The following is a 17,636-nucleotide window of genomic DNA, read 5'->3' as shown; positions in this document are numbered from 1 at the left end:
TATTTGGATATACACTAGAATCTAAGTAGTACACAGTAGTGCGAACAAACAGTTAACGTAAGGTCAGACCTGGTCAGATACAATTTGCAAATAGCTTCCACTTCTGTCCTGATCGCAGTAATCATAACTGATCTAATCAAAGAAATCATTTGATTAGAATCTCTGGAGTGTTTCTGTGTTTTGTGGTGGTTTTATGTTTGTGTGTGTGCGAAACTAATTCAGCATTAGAACTCTGGGATCTTCAGTAGCGGCCTTCACAAACGAAGTCTACTTTTCGTGCGGTTGAAAACATACCTGACACGTGTCCCAAACCGTCACAATAAACTTAATCTGACGCGGTAAACTCGCCCCAAAGCTGCTAAGAAGTACTTGCCAATCCTCCCTGACTCACATCTGATGGACATGTTGGCTCACCGTGTTGTTGCCATGAAGCCTCAGTGAATGGTAGTTCTTACGCACCACTGAAAGAAAAAATCAAGGAAAAAAGGCTTCCACTACACTTAACAATGAAATAAGCTCTAAAAATGGGGGACATTTTACTTGAAAGAGATTTCTTTCATACTTCTGATTCCGGTTGGAGCTGGTTTCCATGGATGGTGTGCAGGTTTTAGGCAAAACTTCCGACCGAGCAGCCTGTCACTACAAATCTGCTGTTCCTGTTCTCCCTGCATCTATCCGTCTCTTCCCATCTGTCATTCTCTCTCTGCATTATTATCTGTCCTAGTCTCTCAGAGTTACACACACACACACACACACACACACACACACACACACACACACACACACACACACACACACACACACACACACAGTAGCACATTTCCTTGACACAATCTCAAAGAGAATTAAGGAGATGGTAAAAGTGTGTTGCCTTTTTTTCCACTTTTCTGTATAGGGGAAGGTGAATGATGAATGGTTTTCATGCACTTCTTGCCCCCCCCCCCTCCAGCATTAAGCTCAATCGTCTCCCCCTCCCCGACAGGCAGCAGAGTAATAACGCGTCACGATTATGTAAAGTCAACAGACTGCAACACTTCAGGAGAGAAACAGTGATGTATTAGTTTTTAGTGAAAAGAAAATCAAACACGGACACAGAGCAGGAGACAGGCAAACGTCAAACAGAGACGACTTTCCCTCTTGACATTAATAATCACTGCGGATATAATTGTATATAGATGAAGACTGTGAACAGATGAGTGCTCGCTTTTGATCTCTGTTGTAATTCACTCTCGCCTGTCTGTTCCTCCCCTCCTCCTTCATGCCTGGCCCTGTCTCACTATGTTTGACAAGTTTTGAACGCCAAGGTGATAACACGACATATCAAGTGCTTTTGATATTTCACGTGACAAGTATATCTACCTTATCGGGAATTGTGACCGAAAAATGACACAAAGAAACTTCAGGAGCTGTTGGAAGTCTTTTGATAATTTCCAATGTGGTTTCCAACAACCAGTACCAAACATGTGTGTGTGTGGTATGTTTTGGTCATATAGAGGATCTCTTATATTATTTCTAAAACATCTTGAAATAAATAAAAATGCAAAGGCACATTCCTACTATTTTTGCAATTCTTTTTTTTAAGATGGTAAGGTAAGACAATTGACTGAGGTAAATTGGATAAAAGTTTTCATATAATTCATGTAGTTCTATAAAAAAGGATATTTTACAAAAACTACAAAGGTCCATAAAAACACAATGTAATCGCCAGCATGACAGTATAGGCTAAGCATAAACCGTTGTTACATTACATGCAGCGACCATTTATTCCGCACGGTCCTCGTGTAATAAATTGCTGCAAAAAAAAAATCACAAAAGCCCCAAAAGAAAAGCACAGTGATTGTTGTTGCACTGCAAGCTGACAGTGCTTGTTACAATGTCGCCATCTAGTGGGACAATATGGTAGCAAACTATTTCACATCACGTTTGTACGTAACGACGTAATGCGAGCACTTCCGGTCAGATGGCTGCGATGTTAGCAAACAACCATCTTCATTGCCACAATGAGCAAGATATTAGCGGACCATGGCGAGTGTTCGACTAAACCTATCATCAATACAGTTCACCACGTCAACGATAGATGGAAACAATATGTTAGAAAGTGATGTCACAGGGCGCATGTTAACGGGAAACAGTGCGGCGTTTTAGTACCTCACTAAAAGTGTGTAACGTGTGCGGTTTTTTTTTTCTCCGCCTCTTCACTGTCCCCTCACAGTTTTAACATTTGTTCCCGCAGGCTTGCTCCCCCTTTCCTCCCTCCGTCTGCTCGTCCCCCCTCTGCAGCTCGTGTCGGCAGCTCTGCTGGAGGTCGTGCAGCAGGGAGCTGTGATGTACTACGGTCTGCTGGAGGAGTTCGTTACCACGATGTCAGAAACGGTCCCTGAACTGCTCACGGACACAGAGAGAGTCCAACTAGCTATGGGCCTGCGTGCAAAGGTGAGAATAAACAGTGTATGAAAGTAGCAAGATACATTTACTCAAGGGCTGTACTTAAGTTACATTTAGTATTTAGTATTTCCATTTCATGCTACTTTATACTTCACTACATTTCAGAGGGAAATAATGTACTTTTTACATCTCATCCATGGTTACTTTGCATATGATTATCAATAAATAATATAAATCCACTAATGATGATATATTATTATATTACTGTGAGGAATTTAAGGTTTAAAGCTCCTAATTATGGATATAATGTGATACAGTATATTTACTTGTAGGAGTCTGGTCATTCATGCATTATAAGTGTCTGCCCTGTCCACACTACTCCGTTTCTCCTTGGATGCAGATTTGTCAAATAGAACCGATCTCCGTCCACACGGGAGTTTCAGCATCATTCTCGAGTTGATCTGCGTCCACACGGCAGCCTTCGAAGGCAGACAGCACGTGACCATTAACGTACACTGGGCATGCAAGTGACGGTGTAAACAGGAAGTGAATTGCTTGCTTAGTTAAAAAATAAAATAAAATACGACAGAGTAATAAAGTAGTCTTTAATAATGAAAGGTTGTATTTGATACTTAAGATCTTCCTCTAAAATCTCCCTCTATAAACTCAAACAGACAGTTCGTGGAAAGTTTTAGAAGTTTTATTTTCAGACGTAGTTACAGCGCTGCTGGTCTCTCGCTCTCTCTCTCTCCAAATTTACTTTAACATCAACACTTACACATAAACGTTTACTAGATTATGGGTCCATCAATGTGGTCAACACACGTCTCTCACTCGTTTCCTCCGTGTTGTTGATGTCTGTTCTCACTAGTAGCTCTGAACGTCATGTCCGCCTAGCTAGCTTCTAAGCTAATTTTAACATTACCGCCAATGGAGAAATGCTAACCGCGATTAGCATTACAGCGCTGCGGGTCTATCTCTCTCTCTCTCTCACATCAAATTTACTTTAAAATCAACACTTGCATGTAAACCTTTACTAGAATATGGGTCCATAAATGTGGTCAACACACGTCTCTCACTCTATTCTGCTCTTGCTTCGTGCATAAAGCTTAGCAGATCGCTAACAGTAGATCCATGAAATAAAGACCATGGAATCCATAGAATAGTTTCAAGACTTCAGTGTGAATCTTTATTTGTAAAACTGTGGAAACACAATATGAAATATGGCTTTACGAACTGTCCCTATACACATTACATGAATACAAAACAACAATCCATGATATAGCCAGCATGTAACATGTCCGCCTAGCTAGCTTCTAAGCTAATTTTAACATTACCGCCAATGGAGAAATGCTAACCGCGATTAGCATTTAATACAACACAAATGTTATACTAAACACGCGAATAGAATATATCTACGTACATCTTTTCATGCTTCATAAAGACATACTGACAGACTACGGTCTCTCAAGGCTACCAAACGGAAGAAGTAAAACGTTAGTGCAGCGTGTCTTCTCATTAGAATCTAAAAACAACGAGCTGCTCCATAGGGCTGATGCCGGTCACGCCGCTCGCTAATCACTCCAATAACAGCTGCTTCCTCCACAGAAATGCAGACTTTTACTGCATAGCTGCTGCTAGCTGTTGTGCTAGCAGCAACATCATGTAGCTGTTGTGCTAGCAGCAACGCTTGCAATTAGTTATCCATGTTGAAATGAATCGCTGGTAGCCCAGTTTGTTTTCTTCCGGGTACGGGTCACGTGATAGTGAGTGTGACGAATAAGGGACGGAGACGTTATGGTTGCCAAGAACCAATCCAGTAGCGAACACGGGTGTGGGCGTAATTATTTCTAAGCACATCCGTATCCGACCGTCCACACGCAAACGCAACCCCGGAGTTCTCAAATACCTCCAACCTCGGCGGAGTTTTCAGATTCCTCCGTTTAGGGTGCTCCAAAACTCCGGCGTAGTGTGGCCGCTCAGTGTAAACGTAGCAAATACGGAGTAAAAACGGAGTAATGTGGACAGGGAGGGGGTTGTGTGAAAGTGGCTGCTTGAGGTGTTAAGAGTAACAATGGGGCATCGGCAGAGGAGGGGCTTGTTGGACTTCAGCCAATCAATGAGCTGATCAATGAGCTGAGGAATGTAACTCTGGGGGGACAAAGGGTTTGAAGGCTGGGGGATTTCAGATCTTCTGCTGGGAGGAGGCAGATTATTGAGAGCACATGGCTGAAAGGGGGGGGGGGCGATTTCTCCCTGTGTCCAAAAGTTATGGCCATAATATTACCCAGCAGTATATACAGTAATCCAAATCAGCTCCACATATACCAGCTGCAACATTAATGCATCAACAATTACAATACAGTAATAGAATAAAGATTATTGTGAAATGGGACATTCTGCATAATTATAATGCTGAATACTCCAACTTGAATATGATTTGGACACTGTGGTATTGCTGTTTTAATTAAATTAAAATATCTGATTACTTCCACCACCGCTGAGAATAACATCCTAGTTGTTTTGTTAATTGTGGAGTTTTGCTATTAACTTGTCATCTACTGTCTATAAATATGCTTTAGAGATGAAGTACTTGTCTGTTGTGGAACGTCATTTAGTGAAGTTACACCTACAGTTTTGAGATTCTATACTTGAGTTGTTTTTGTTTGTCCTGCAACTCTACACTTCTGCACCACTACGTTGTACTTTTATAATAATAAAGTTAAACACGAAACCTATCATGATTTTATAAGATATGAATTGTTCTTGATTAAACTGCCCTCCACCAGTTATGATAAATGAAGTACTATATTTAATACTATAACACAGGCAAAGCTCATTCTGCCCAATAGTTGCTTTTACTTCTTACATTTAGCTGATAATACCGTTTGTATGTTTTCTTGTAATGCAGACCATTGCTACTTTTTTAGAATTAATAGCAAATTAAACTGCATCCTGAAGCACCATAAACACTCCACTTCACCATGCACAGACCCGTACTCTGCTCACACATCTAATCCTTACACACTGTATGGTACTGTTGGGGTCTTGCCGCTCCGGGCCACACCTCCACATGTGAAGGAATTGTTTTTGTCTCTTGACGTGCGAACAGGTGGTGCTGGAGTTGTGCCGCAATGAAGATTTTGCCGGCCCGCAGGCCATCCAGCCTCATCTGAGCAGACTAAACACCCACATTACGAACCGGGATGAAGAGGTGGGGCCTCTTGTTAAACCTCCATCACTCAATGGCTGCGTTCCAAATCGCATACATTCTCTTTTTACTTCTAGTACACACTGCAGCTGCCCTTAAGAAGTACGTACTGTTGCATGCAGTATGCATACAATTAGGACATACTACTTTGTTATAACATTGCACCTTGAACTTTGACCCTCTTGCTCATATATCTGCTGCACAGAGAGAATTGTGGGTAAAATGCAACCGGATGCATTAAAGGACATCCTGGTATTTTGGCATAATGAATTTGACATAGTAGTTATTGGGACACACTAGATATTTTTCGAGCATACTAAATTGTATGGTGTTATGGGTATTGGAACGCACCCTATCTGTTATTTGCATTTACTTATGTGTGTGTGTGTGTGTGTGTTGTTTTTTTAGACCACCAGCTCTGAGGTAAAAGAGTCAGTTACAAACTTCCTGAACCTTGTTCACACTCTGATGGAAGATCGATGCCAGAGAGATATCTTTTATCAGGTGAGTTGGTTTGTACTTTATCTTTTAATTATCAAGATTATGTCTCATGAGAAAAATGCTAAAAAACTAATTAAAAAAGTCGGTTTCTCAGTTCCTGTCATTATATGCTATTTGATTTTATTCAGGTTGGTTAACCGTCTTGATGATCTAGATCTCTTGCGGTATCAAAGGGGCCTTCCAGTATTTTGTGAAATGTAACAAACACTTTTCCCTTCATTCTGTAGAAAGTCTTTCCGACAGTGTTCGGCCCTCAATATGACTCAGCCCTACAGGCTCTGATGAGAAAGTTCCTCTTCAATCTGCAGAAGCTGCTCCCTGTTCCAGACCTTGAACAAGTAGGTACCTGACAAACAGCAACCCTGGGACAAGTCAAGCAAAAACTACTAACATTTATAACAGTTTCAGGTATGCAAGTAGATATTGCTTTAATATTTGTTAGAACCAATTAAATGTTAATATTGTTGCTCCTTCCTACTCGTTCTCTACAGAGCATTAGAGGCAATTTGAGGGACGTTGTTACAATAACAAGGAAATTAACAAAATATATTAACTAAAATGCAAGAATGAGAATAAAATGAAATTGATTTGAGCTTTTCTGCTCCATGTCAAGACTTCCCTTTGGCTCAGTCTCTCCCCTTCCATCTTGAAAGAGTGCGCAGACTTCATGAGTCAACCTGAGCCCCTGAATACGCTTATTCAGCATCACAAACATCACGGCCACCAAGTCCCACAAGGTAATATTATCGCACAATTCCTAAGTGTCTTCCGTGTTGTTAATGTTTCTTCTTTTAGTTCCTGAAAATAATTAGTGTTGTGTTTTGTCTTTCTTTTTCCCAGCCTTGTCCTCCTGCGGTGATGAACGCATCCTCTCCAGCCTGTCCTATCACCTACCAAACAGGGACGAGGGGGACGCACCCGGCGGGGAGTCAAACAAGGAGAAAGAAGAAAACTTTGAGGAGGTCAATTCTGAACCGATGAGGATTGTGGAAAGAAATGGGGGGCAGCATGTTGACGATCTGACTGAAGGCCGAGGAGCCTCTGTTGAAGTAATACTCCCACCTTTTGACGACATGGAGTCTGACTATGAAGACGACAAAAAGAAGTCCCGACGTTTGAAAACTGGCGGTAGGACGTCCTCCAAAGCCTCCGAGCGTCTTGTTTGTGACCAGGGTTTTGGTTCCCCGAGCAGACTAAAGAAGCACCAGATTACCCGGAGCGGTTGCTCTGCAAATACGACGAGTCAGCCAGATTCTGCGAGCCAAAGTAGCTGTTTTGAGAAGATCGATTTGCAGGCTTGCGTCGAGAATAACTCTTCTAGAAGTGAGAATGAGCTTTCATCGCGGCCAAGCGCCACAACACATGAGAATAGTCTCCCAAACGACGAGCAGCCTCTCCATGACTCGAGTCTCGTTTGTCATGTTTGCAGCAAGGTTTACACTTACCCAAAGAATTTTGACAAACACCAGAGGACCTGTGTGGTCAGGAGTAGAAGACGAGCAGATAAGACCAAAGAGTCTTTCTTTATTGAGGCTGAAAATGTTGTTCCTCAGGAATCAATAGCTTCTGACTCGCCACAAGAGCAAACATGTAAAAGAAGCAGTCGTGTCAAACAGTGCTCCATGTGCGGGAAAGTATTTACTTGTTGTGCCGACTTTACGAGGCACATGAGATGCCACACCGAACAGAGTGCTTACCTCTGTTCTCACTGTGGGAGAGACTGTGACAGCTACGAGGACTGCCAGAAGCACCAGGAGGGAACAAAGCAGCGTTCTCGGGACAGTTCGTCGAGCAACGCGGGGAAAAGGAATCAGGAGGACATCTCAACAGTCCCGGATGCATCTACCAACTCACAGGCTAAGTCCCCCATGACATGTCAGGAGTGTGGCCGGAGGTTTACATACTACAAGAACTTTGAGAAACACCAGAGCAGATGTTCCAAAAGGGCTCCTCGGAAGAAAAGGCAGATAAGCACAAACCACTTCGTCATCGCCGCTTGCAGTTTCCGACCCGACGCCGATGCTGAGGCGAGTTCCGAAACGCAGGAAAGCGACACGGCAAAAGCTCCCACCTCTTCGGACGGCATCAAGTGTGTCCTGTGCGAGAAGAACTATCCAGAACTCTCCCTCATGAAAAAACATTATTCCAAGGCGCATAAAGTCGAAGGCTCATACCCGTGTCCTGTGTGTAAGAGGACTTTTGTGAGGCTGTTCGAACTGATTCGACACCAGCAAAACAAAAAGCTGTACCAGTGCGGCACCTGCAAGAAGTGCTACGGCGATCCAGTTGCGCTGAACGATCACGAAAAAATACACGCCGTGAGTGTGACGCCGCGCGTCTGCGAGACGTGCGGGGAGAGCTTCAAAACTCTGGCCTGTCTGATCCTGCACCAGAGCGAGCACAGAAAGCGGCAGCCCAACGTGTGCTCCTACTGCGGGAAACAGTTCAGCACCAAAGCCTGCCTGAGAGCGCACACGGTGAGGCACACGGTCAGCTACCCGTGCCCCGTCTGCGGGAAGAAGTTCTACCAAAAGACGTACCTCAAGTGGCACCTGTACAAACACACGGGGCGGGAGCCGTACCTCTGCGACACGTGCGGGAAGGGCTGGCCGACCGCGGCCCAGCTCATGGCCCACATGGTCCAGCACACGGAAGAGAGGCCGTACGAGTGCGAGGACTGCGGCATGCGCTGCAAGAGGAGGTCCCACCTGATGGCCCACCGCAGGACCAAGCACATCGGGCTGCGGCCGTTCACGTGCGAGGTGTGCGGCAAAGCGTTCAGGTTGAACGGCATGCTGAGAAGACACGCGATGGTTCACACGGGGGAGCGGCCGTTCCTGTGTCCGCGGTGCGGCAAAGGGTTCATGAAAAAGTCCCGGCTGAGGGAGCACAGAGAAAAGGCGTGTGTGTGACGACATGCTGCACAAGCACTGCACTAAAAAAACAGATTCATAAGCCATAAAACACTCTACCAGTGCGTACATCAAATACATGTACAACTTCTGTCATCGGCTGTGTCTCAATGCTGTATATGTATGATGACTTTTTTTTTTTTCCTGTGAACTGTTTTCATTCACTGAGAATAAAAATGATGGAGCTGACACGATTTGTCAACAGAAAATGACGGGCAACTGTTTCGGAAATTGATTCGTTACTGGTCTACTCTCACACTAGTGGACAGAAAACATCCAAAATACACATACATACTACTATTGTCTATTTGCGTCTGTCGTTTTCTCCTAAATTCATCAGTTAGCATTAGATGATGCCTCATTTGCAGATTTCCAACATAACATCTTAGAAAACTTGTTCTACAGAAAACAATTTAAGGAATCAACTGGGGGAGTTTCATGGTGTTATTAGTTATTTTTCTTACCCTGTTTACTTGTAGTGTCTTCAAAATGTAAAGATTTACAATTCATATCTTTAAAGGCCGTTTTCTCAAAATGTGTTTTTTTGTCTCATACTCTTGAGCCAGAAATCTCCATTTCAGCAGCAACACCAAGTTACATTCTTGTCTATACTCTGAAGGTTTTTACTTCATATATCATTCACAGCCTGATTTATACATTTTACCCTAAAACAAACATGGCAAAAATGGATGTTTTTATGGTTATTGTTAACATATATTTTCAGAAGACTTGTAATACATCAAATTATTGTCTCAATGTAAGTAATCAACTTGGGGGGAGTTTCATTGTGATATCTATTAGTTGTTTGTTATATCCTATATTCTCCTGTGGTGACTCCCCTTAAAGGGTTTTACATGAACTGCTCTTCCATTGAAATTTCAGGCTGCACAGGAACTTTGCGGATGCCCGAAGCAATTATAAGATAAATCGAACCAACAGATCCTTTTACTTAAGTAAACCACAATGTAAAAATGTCCCACTACAAGTAAAATATATACTTGCGCAGAAGTATTGTCGTCAAACTGCACTTAATGGGCCCCATTAACAGTTTTATTATATTTTTATTTTGGTACATTTTATTGCATAGTAGTGGTGCATTCACATGTAATCAGTTGTAATCTACCGGTAGATCTATTACCGGTAGATTACAGATACAGTTATGAGCAAAAATAGTTATTTATTTCCTTGTGCAGGTCATAGAGAACATTTCTGGTTGGTTGGGGTGGAGAAGTGAACGGGGCCACATCGGGAGCTATACTGCTGCATCCGTACCAGAAGATTTCAAATGACTCATACACTGTGTGGATCATTATCCAACAGTAATCTGTTGGATAATATCATCAAACCATGGACGACTAATGTATTACCCGATAAATCGTTTCAGCACTAACGTCTGCACACGGATCACCCTGTGCAGTAGAAAAAGCATTGCTCCACCAGAGAGCAGTGGTGCTCCAGGGACAGGCCTGTAGTTTATGTGCAGTATCTGTAAATGAATCCGTTCTTAAACATGCTCTTTTCACAGGCCACATGACGTACAACACATTTTCTATGCGAGCGTGTCCAGCTGACAAAATGACTTTTGGACTACGTAACATTTTGGGGTTTTAGAAGTTGTTACGTATGAGAGATGCAACTAATGCTCAGTCTTTCATTAGGTCTGTTGTCTCAAACGTCAGACCTTTCAGAGCCCTCTGTTTAGGATTTCCCCCTCTGCTTGCTAATTAAGAAACAGTGAGAGGTGGCAGAGGGTGACAGACAGCAGCTTTATTTGGAGGGGGGGAGGGGCGCAGTAGGGATGCAATGACATTTGTGTTAGTCATGTTTAATGAAATAAAACGCGAGAAGGGAACGCTGTATGCTTTGCTATTTCGAGTCTGTTGAGAGGGACAGGATGTGCTTCACTAAAGCACGTTTTGTGAGTAATGCGGTTTGCTTACGTGCTCACAAAAGTCACGCTACTGGAACGCAAGCGAGTGGAAATCGGAAAAAAAAACATAAGAAATCCCACAAAATGAGAGCGATCTTCATGTGGGCTCTGCATCGCTCTCTGGTAGGCAGACCGTGCCACTCCTCTGGGACATTCTGGCTGTCTCTCATGTCTGCAGAGAGATTTTTCTCTTGACTGAAACCTCCATCTGTCCCGCTCGCTCTCGATGAACACCACAGTGTGATGGTGATGTGGACTATCAACTACAGAGATTTATGCCCTTCTCTTGCTTCTGAAGTTCAGACTAATACCTCGTGGTCGCAGGCACAGGTAGCTCCACATTATAGAGCATTCCTGATGAGCCATGACTGCTTCTCAGCAGACCATTTTACAATGATCCACACAGTATATGAGTCATTTTAAATCTTCTGGTATGGATGCAGCAGTGGCTCCTGATGTGGCCTCAATTACCTCTTGACCCCAACCAAGCGGCATCCAGACCAAAAACATTCTCTTAGAATATCCATGACCTTCATGAGAAGAAAAACAAACTGTCAGGTTAGTAGAACTCTTTTGCTCCTAATTGTATCTGTCTTGGGGCACCCTGGCAATGTCTCCCCATCTCTCGCTACACTCATTTATATGATTCATTATTTATTTAAATATGAAAACTAAGCATTGTGTGCTTTTTACTACCTGCCAGAAATATAAAATCCTACACATTAAGCCTTTAAGTTTTATGTAGTCTATTAGAAATGTGTGTCTATAGAAGATCAATTCTACATTCTGTACGTTTCACTGGAGAGAGGAGCTAATTGTCCCCTTGGTTCGATGTCGTATAGCTTAATTATTCTGCCTCTTTAGATCCTAAACATTTACACATACATCGTCTATTTGTCTGTTTTTAAGATTGCCGGCATAATTTACCATAATGTTCTGTGTAGAGCACACACTCTACATCTCTGTTTCATACGAAGAGGTTCATACCAAAATGAATATTCACTCTTTATAGAATGATGGCAAAACTGAACCGTAGAGTTGGTATGACTAGATGGCAACTAATACAGAAATCTTAATTCAGTTCTAACAATACCAAATAACAATGTTTTTCCAAAATGGAAAGTAGCATTTGTATTATAATTTTATTTTTGGAAATGATAGAAATATTGACGAGGGTTTTGAAGTGCGAGAGCCAAAATGTATCCTGACTTTCATCACACATGGTGCAATTTTTGAAGGACTGCTGAGTGGTGCAATGCAGCTTTGATTGAATTGAGTCCCAGCTTTGCAGCAGCGTTGAAGGGATTCTGACTCTGTAAAGTCTCACACTCAGCACAAATGTCCCCAAGAGCCGGTGCACTGTGGGAGCTGCTATTGGTGACGCCAGCAACAAATGGACATTCATCATATCCACATAATGGATGCCCCCAGTTTGTCCCCCAACCTGCCCAACATTATCTTGCTGAGAATATACATTTTGTTGTCATTGTTTAATATTAGAGATGAGGGCCCCACCCATCATTTTGTTTTGTCCCCTTGTACCCAACAGAATCCACTGCAATGCTTTAGAGTCAGTCAAACCAGCATGAGGGAGTAGCAGTGATTCAGGCGGAGCGTAATTGATCCTTGGCAATGCTGCCTCTCAGATTGCAGTGGTATCTTTACCCCTCTCACTATAAATACGAGCCATGAGCAACGTCGTCATGCCACTTGCTTCAGGCTTTTGAAGAAAAGGCGTTATTTCTCAGCTGCACATCCCAGCCAGCAGCCTTTCCCACATTTCTACGTGTGGCAAAGAGAGAGAGACAGTGAGAAAGAGAGAGAGAGAGTGAGAAAGAGAGAGAGAGAGAGAGAGAGAGATTCCGGGAGCATGAAGCTCCCTGCAGGCTCTCATAGATAAGCGAGATAGATAGTCGTTTTTTATTCAAACCATCTCGCTACAAGGTTGGTAAGGTCTTCCGACCGGGTGACACTGATGGCGGATTGAACCTTTATGTTGCAGGAGCATCCAGTATGGGCCCTGGATATAGCGCTGCTATTTTTGCTCTGATTTTCCTATACTCATGTTTTATTCAGACCTGGGACGCTTCACAAGAAGGCCTATGTGCAACCAAGTAGGGAAGATGGCTGCTCGGTTGTTGCTGTTTTTTTTTTAGTTTTTTTTTTTAGATGCAGGGCCGTTAGTCTATCATATATGATGGAGTGTCCCCCACACAAGGTATAAAAAAGAGATTGGAAGCGACAGAAACAGAAAACTGATACAAACCTCTTGCCACTAATTATCACCACTTTGTGTGCTAATAGCCTCAAGTGCTACAAACAGCTGAAAAACATTAGACATTTAGCAGCTCCAGCCCAGCTAGTTAATCGCTGGACTGACAGCTCGAATCGGTGATGGCAAATTCTGCTTGTTCTTGACCTTGCAGTCACCTTTAGCTGCCTTTTAAATCCCAACACACAGCGGATCATCAGACTAGACCTTTCCTCCGTGAGAGTGTATGTATGCGGATACTTTCAAACTGGTTAACAGAGTTGTGATAGACAACACTATTGTGATAGACAATATCATGTCCTGTCCGAGAGGCTGCGGTTAAATCTCTCCCCGTGTGAAGTGTGTCTCTGACATACTGTAAATCCTCTGGTAAAACCCTGCAGGCACACAGAGCTCTGCAGCAGAAATTTGTCCCGTCCCACCATGCATCTGGTATGTATTGATTGTACCGTTTTGGACGGCGGGGACTGCAACACGGAGCAGCAGCAGCAGAGAGAGAGAGAGAGAGAGAGAGAGAGAGAGAGAGAGAGAGAGAGGGAGAGAGAGAGAGAGAGGGAGAAGCAGGGAGTGGTGGGTGGTGAATGAGTTTAGCTTTTTTTTTTTTGCTTAATGTGGCTGCAACACAGAGCCAGGTTTGAGCATTGACTTATGAGAGAAAGAGAGAGAGAGAGAGAGAGAGAGAGAATACTTGTACATATCCAAATACTGTGTGTTCATGCATGCATCCCTGTGCATATTTACATGTGTACTTGCATCTATATTTGCAGCCATGTTCACATTTGAACACGGTATGCATGTCGTATACATGTAGGGATAAGGACTGCATATCATCTATCCTGCAACAACTGCAATGCAGCCAGGTCGGGGCTTCAGCTCTGTCTATTTGCATTCAGGCCAGGTATAATGGTGGGAGCTCCAGCCATCGGCGTCTCCACACCTCTGCACTTCACACAGCATCCAGCTGTTCAGCGCAATTAACATCTGTACAGAAGGTGTGCTGGGATTAAAGTTCCATATGCCAGACCAGACCTGAGAAGAGCCTCAGCATGTAAGGACAAGCTGACCCGTGTGTCGACGTTGCAGAAAAAAAACAACTGAATGAATATCAAAACGTATCATATGCAACATATTTCTAAAAAAAACAATGTTTAGACGCCGCTTTGTCAAACTTTAACCTTCCGATTCATGCCTTGGTTCTCACTAACCTCCGGCCCCTCTCTTCTTTCACTCTTCAGCTCGCTCAGTTTGATGAGGAGCAAATTTCGAATGCTGTGTTTGCAAACAGCAAACAACAAAGCGACCACATATTACACCTTTAAACATATTTACAAGCTGTGCCCCTTCATTTACTGATTTTAGCACAATTTTAAAAAAGAGAAACAGTCTGCCATGTGGCTCTCCCTGTTTCGATCACAATATAGAAAGCATGAATGAGCACACACCTGCACTATAAAACACAACTGTAATGCACCAGACAGTCAGTCTGTTACATTCTTATAATAAACACTGAACGTATCTGACAGTATGGACATTCAGTGGGACCAAAAAGGAGTAAAATACAGAGACCGAAGGGATGGAGACTTTAGGGTTGATTGTGTGAGCAAACCCAAGGAAGGAGGATGCTAGTGGCAAATCAAACGCTTCTGTAATTGGGAGAGTTTTGTTGCGTGTGTGTGTGTGTGTGTGTATTAGGAGTGTGCAGACGGGGCGGTAGTTAAGCTGCTGAACGATGGGCAAATAAAAACAAGCAGACAACCCTATTCCAGTGAGACGGATGCTGTGTCAGCAGGCAACACATGCACATCACACCAACAAGGGGCCATTGTGAGCGCACGCTCGGTGCTCACAACCATGCACGTTGGCACACAAATACACATGTTCTGCCTTTTGGTTGAAAAAAAAAAATCCATAGACAAGATCCTTGGGTAAACAACAACGATTGCAGTTAGATCGCTCAGCTGTTAGTGTAGACGACAGTGTGTGCGCGCTTCACAACAGGCAGCAATGATTGAAATCAACCCTGTGACAGTAGGTCACCCATCCATCTGCACCTGCACCCTATAATGTTTTATGACAGGTGACACGATCGCTGATAGCCGCGCAGTAACCGATGCCATATTATTGTTACGTCTTTGTGACGGCGTGCGGAGCCGTTTAACTGTGGGGCAAATTAGATTAGTGCAGACGCTGAACAGGTCAGCGCCATAAAGCAATGTTTCACACGCGCTCTCTGAATCCATTAGAAGCCCATTAGTACGTGTCGTTTTTGTGTGCTGCGGCCTTTTGATCCTGCAGAAGTCAAGCACGCAGGAGAGACAGACTCCCCACAGATGCCACTGATCCATGCATGGGCTAACTAAGCTCGGTTTCGGCATCAGGGAATAGAGCAAATCATCAGCTGTTCAAACAGCGAACAGTCGAGTTGGCTGTGAAGCTTCCACACATCAAAAAAAAACAATCACACAACTCCGTCTCATTGAAGCTGAAACTGTGTTAAAGCTCTGTGAAGTAGAGGTTCATTGATGAAAACATGGATGCATAGAAAATCACAATAAACCCTGAGAAAAAAAAAGCATATAGAGAAACCAAAGTCGCCGCCTTGTCCAGAACTACAAAGAGATAATTGCCTTGGTTCTTGTTTCACATCCTTGGCAGGCCCCGGCCATTTATCACTATTAAGCACCTGGTACCCACACAACCACAAGGCTTTTGGTTTCCTTGGCAATGAGCGAGCTAAATCCTGCTCCGCTTCTTCAGGTGGAAGTGAGTCAAGAGTGCTGTTGAACAAATCGCCCCCGTGCCGTGCTCATGCTTTGTGTGAGCTCGGCGTAGAGTAGGGGAATAACGAAAAACAGATAAAGAATAACGAGCACAGAGACGGACGACAGTGTCCTGCCATTGACAACAGACTTCTCCACAGGACCACCACACATTGGCAGATGAGCAGCCAAGAACTACAGAGGCTTATCTGAGATAAACAGGCTGTGTGTTTTTCATTCATCCATCTAGGAAAACACAACTGAGCACCATTGCTCCATTGCTCTTTTTTTCCCAGCAGCGCCATGGCACACCTGGGAGCTGTCAATACAGCAGCTATTTGTTGGCCACTGAGCAGCTGCTCTGGGGGAAGGTGCAGCCACGTTATGACTAAAGTGATGACCCCGAAATCAGAATCACCTCAACCTCCAGGGACCGCTACTGCCCTCACTTGAAATAACACAAATTGTCTTCAATGACCCTTTACAGTGTCACACATTAGTGCTGAAATAGTTGATTAACTGATTTTGTATTTTGGGGGATTTGCTACATTTTTCCGTTTATATCTTTGTAAATTGAATATCTTTGAGATTTGGGATGGTCTGTCGGACAAAACAAGCAATTTAAAGATGTTGCTTTGGTGTCTGGTGACTTGTGATGGATGGGACTAAAGCATGTTTTTTTATTGTGACAGCTGCATCACATATATAGAGATGATTTAATGACTATGAGATCTGTAAAAGAGACAGCTGGATGCAGCGTGGATCTCAATAACACTGTAGTGCAAAAGATCTGAATCCTGTTGACTCAGTCAGCATTACAAAAAAATGCCAAGTCACCATGGCAACAAGGGATGCAACAAGCTTTGTAAAACGGGCGATGGAGCCAGAAGGCTGTTCGCCAAGAGCATCATCGCGTGATCTATTTCAGTTTAGGATGCGGTGTTTAAAATGTATACACACACACACACACACACACACACACACACACACACACACACACACACACACACACACACACACACACACACACACACAAACGTTGAACAAACCGGATATCCCATCAGATTTTTGTGCACCACAGTCAGAGCTTTTAGCCACTACAGGTCACGTTGAAGCTCCGTCATATTACATAACTGCGTTGAATTACAGTGGTAGAATTAACACACGAGCGGTATTTAAAGCTGTGAAAAAAATTGCTGCTTAATATCTGGACCCCCTCGATGTTTTTTTGGTTGTTTTTTTTTGTAACCACCGGCGATAGTCTACAAAGTTGCATAACATTACAGTCACATTTCCCCCCGTGCCTAACGAGAATATTGAAAACTACCCATTAAATAATCATGGAGGGATACATCTCACGGTAAACCATAACACCAGTCCACAATAACATAGCATGTATGGACATTGCATTTTTTATTCGCGTAAACATGAATAAGGCGATAATCCCCCCAATCTCAGTCCACCCACATAAAGACATCTGGGAAAACATCGAACATCGATTCTTTTTTTTGGGGGGGACAGGCAGGATGGATGGATGTGCGCCTACCTGTCCGCAGGTTGTAGGAGAGCCGGGCTTCAACGAGATATGGGGTATCGCTCTTGGAGCGGAGTCTCCTTCTCGGTCTGCGGTCTGTGCTGCTGTCTGGAGTGGTCGCCATCAATTTTG

General features: G+C 43.5%; 1 protein-coding gene across 2 annotated transcripts; it reads left to right on the top strand.

Annotated features, from left to right (window-relative positions):
• Positions 1-1,952: 1,952 nt before the first annotated feature.
• On the top strand, positions 1,953-9,221 carry LOC142956291 (uncharacterized). 2 transcript variants are annotated; one of them, XM_076097813.1, is made up of 7 exons: positions 1,953-2,025; positions 2,234-2,433; positions 5,498-5,599; positions 6,005-6,100; positions 6,325-6,435; positions 6,711-6,834; positions 6,938-9,221. In XM_076097813.1, exons 1-7 carry the CDS (start codon positions 2,001-2,003, stop codon positions 9,007-9,009), a joined length of 2,730 nt encoding a protein of 909 aa, XP_075953928.1. In that variant the 5' UTR covers positions 1,953-2,000; the 3' UTR covers positions 9,010-9,221. The 2 variants fall into 2 exon arrangements, with proteins under 2 accessions (XP_075953928.1, XP_075953929.1); XM_076097814.1 differs by having other exon boundaries at positions 1,958-2,158.
• The last annotated feature ends 8,415 nt before the right edge of the window (positions 9,222-17,636 follow it).

This window comes from Anarhichas minor, unplaced genomic scaffold (assembly GCF_050575085.1).
Source record: "Anarhichas minor isolate MPS153535 unplaced genomic scaffold, ASM5057508v1 ptg000024l, whole genome shotgun sequence".
NCBI classification, from domain to species: domain Eukaryota; kingdom Metazoa; phylum Chordata; class Actinopteri; order Perciformes; family Anarhichadidae; genus Anarhichas; species Anarhichas minor.
This window is presented reverse-complemented; position numbering and strand designations above follow the sequence as displayed.

Excerpts from the sequence above, each read along its gene's own strand:
- LOC142956291 (XM_076097813.1), top strand. The coding sequence starts at position 2,001 with ATGAGCAAGATATTAGCGGACCATG. Across the intron at positions 2,434-5,497 it reads CTATGGGCCTGCGTGCAAAG|GTGGTGCTGGAGTTGTGCCG; the intron begins GTGAGAATAAAC and ends ACGTGCGAACAG. Across the intron at positions 6,835-6,937 it reads CGGCCACCAAGTCCCACAAG|CCTTGTCCTCCTGCGGTGAT; the intron begins GTAATATTATCG and ends TCTTTTTCCCAG.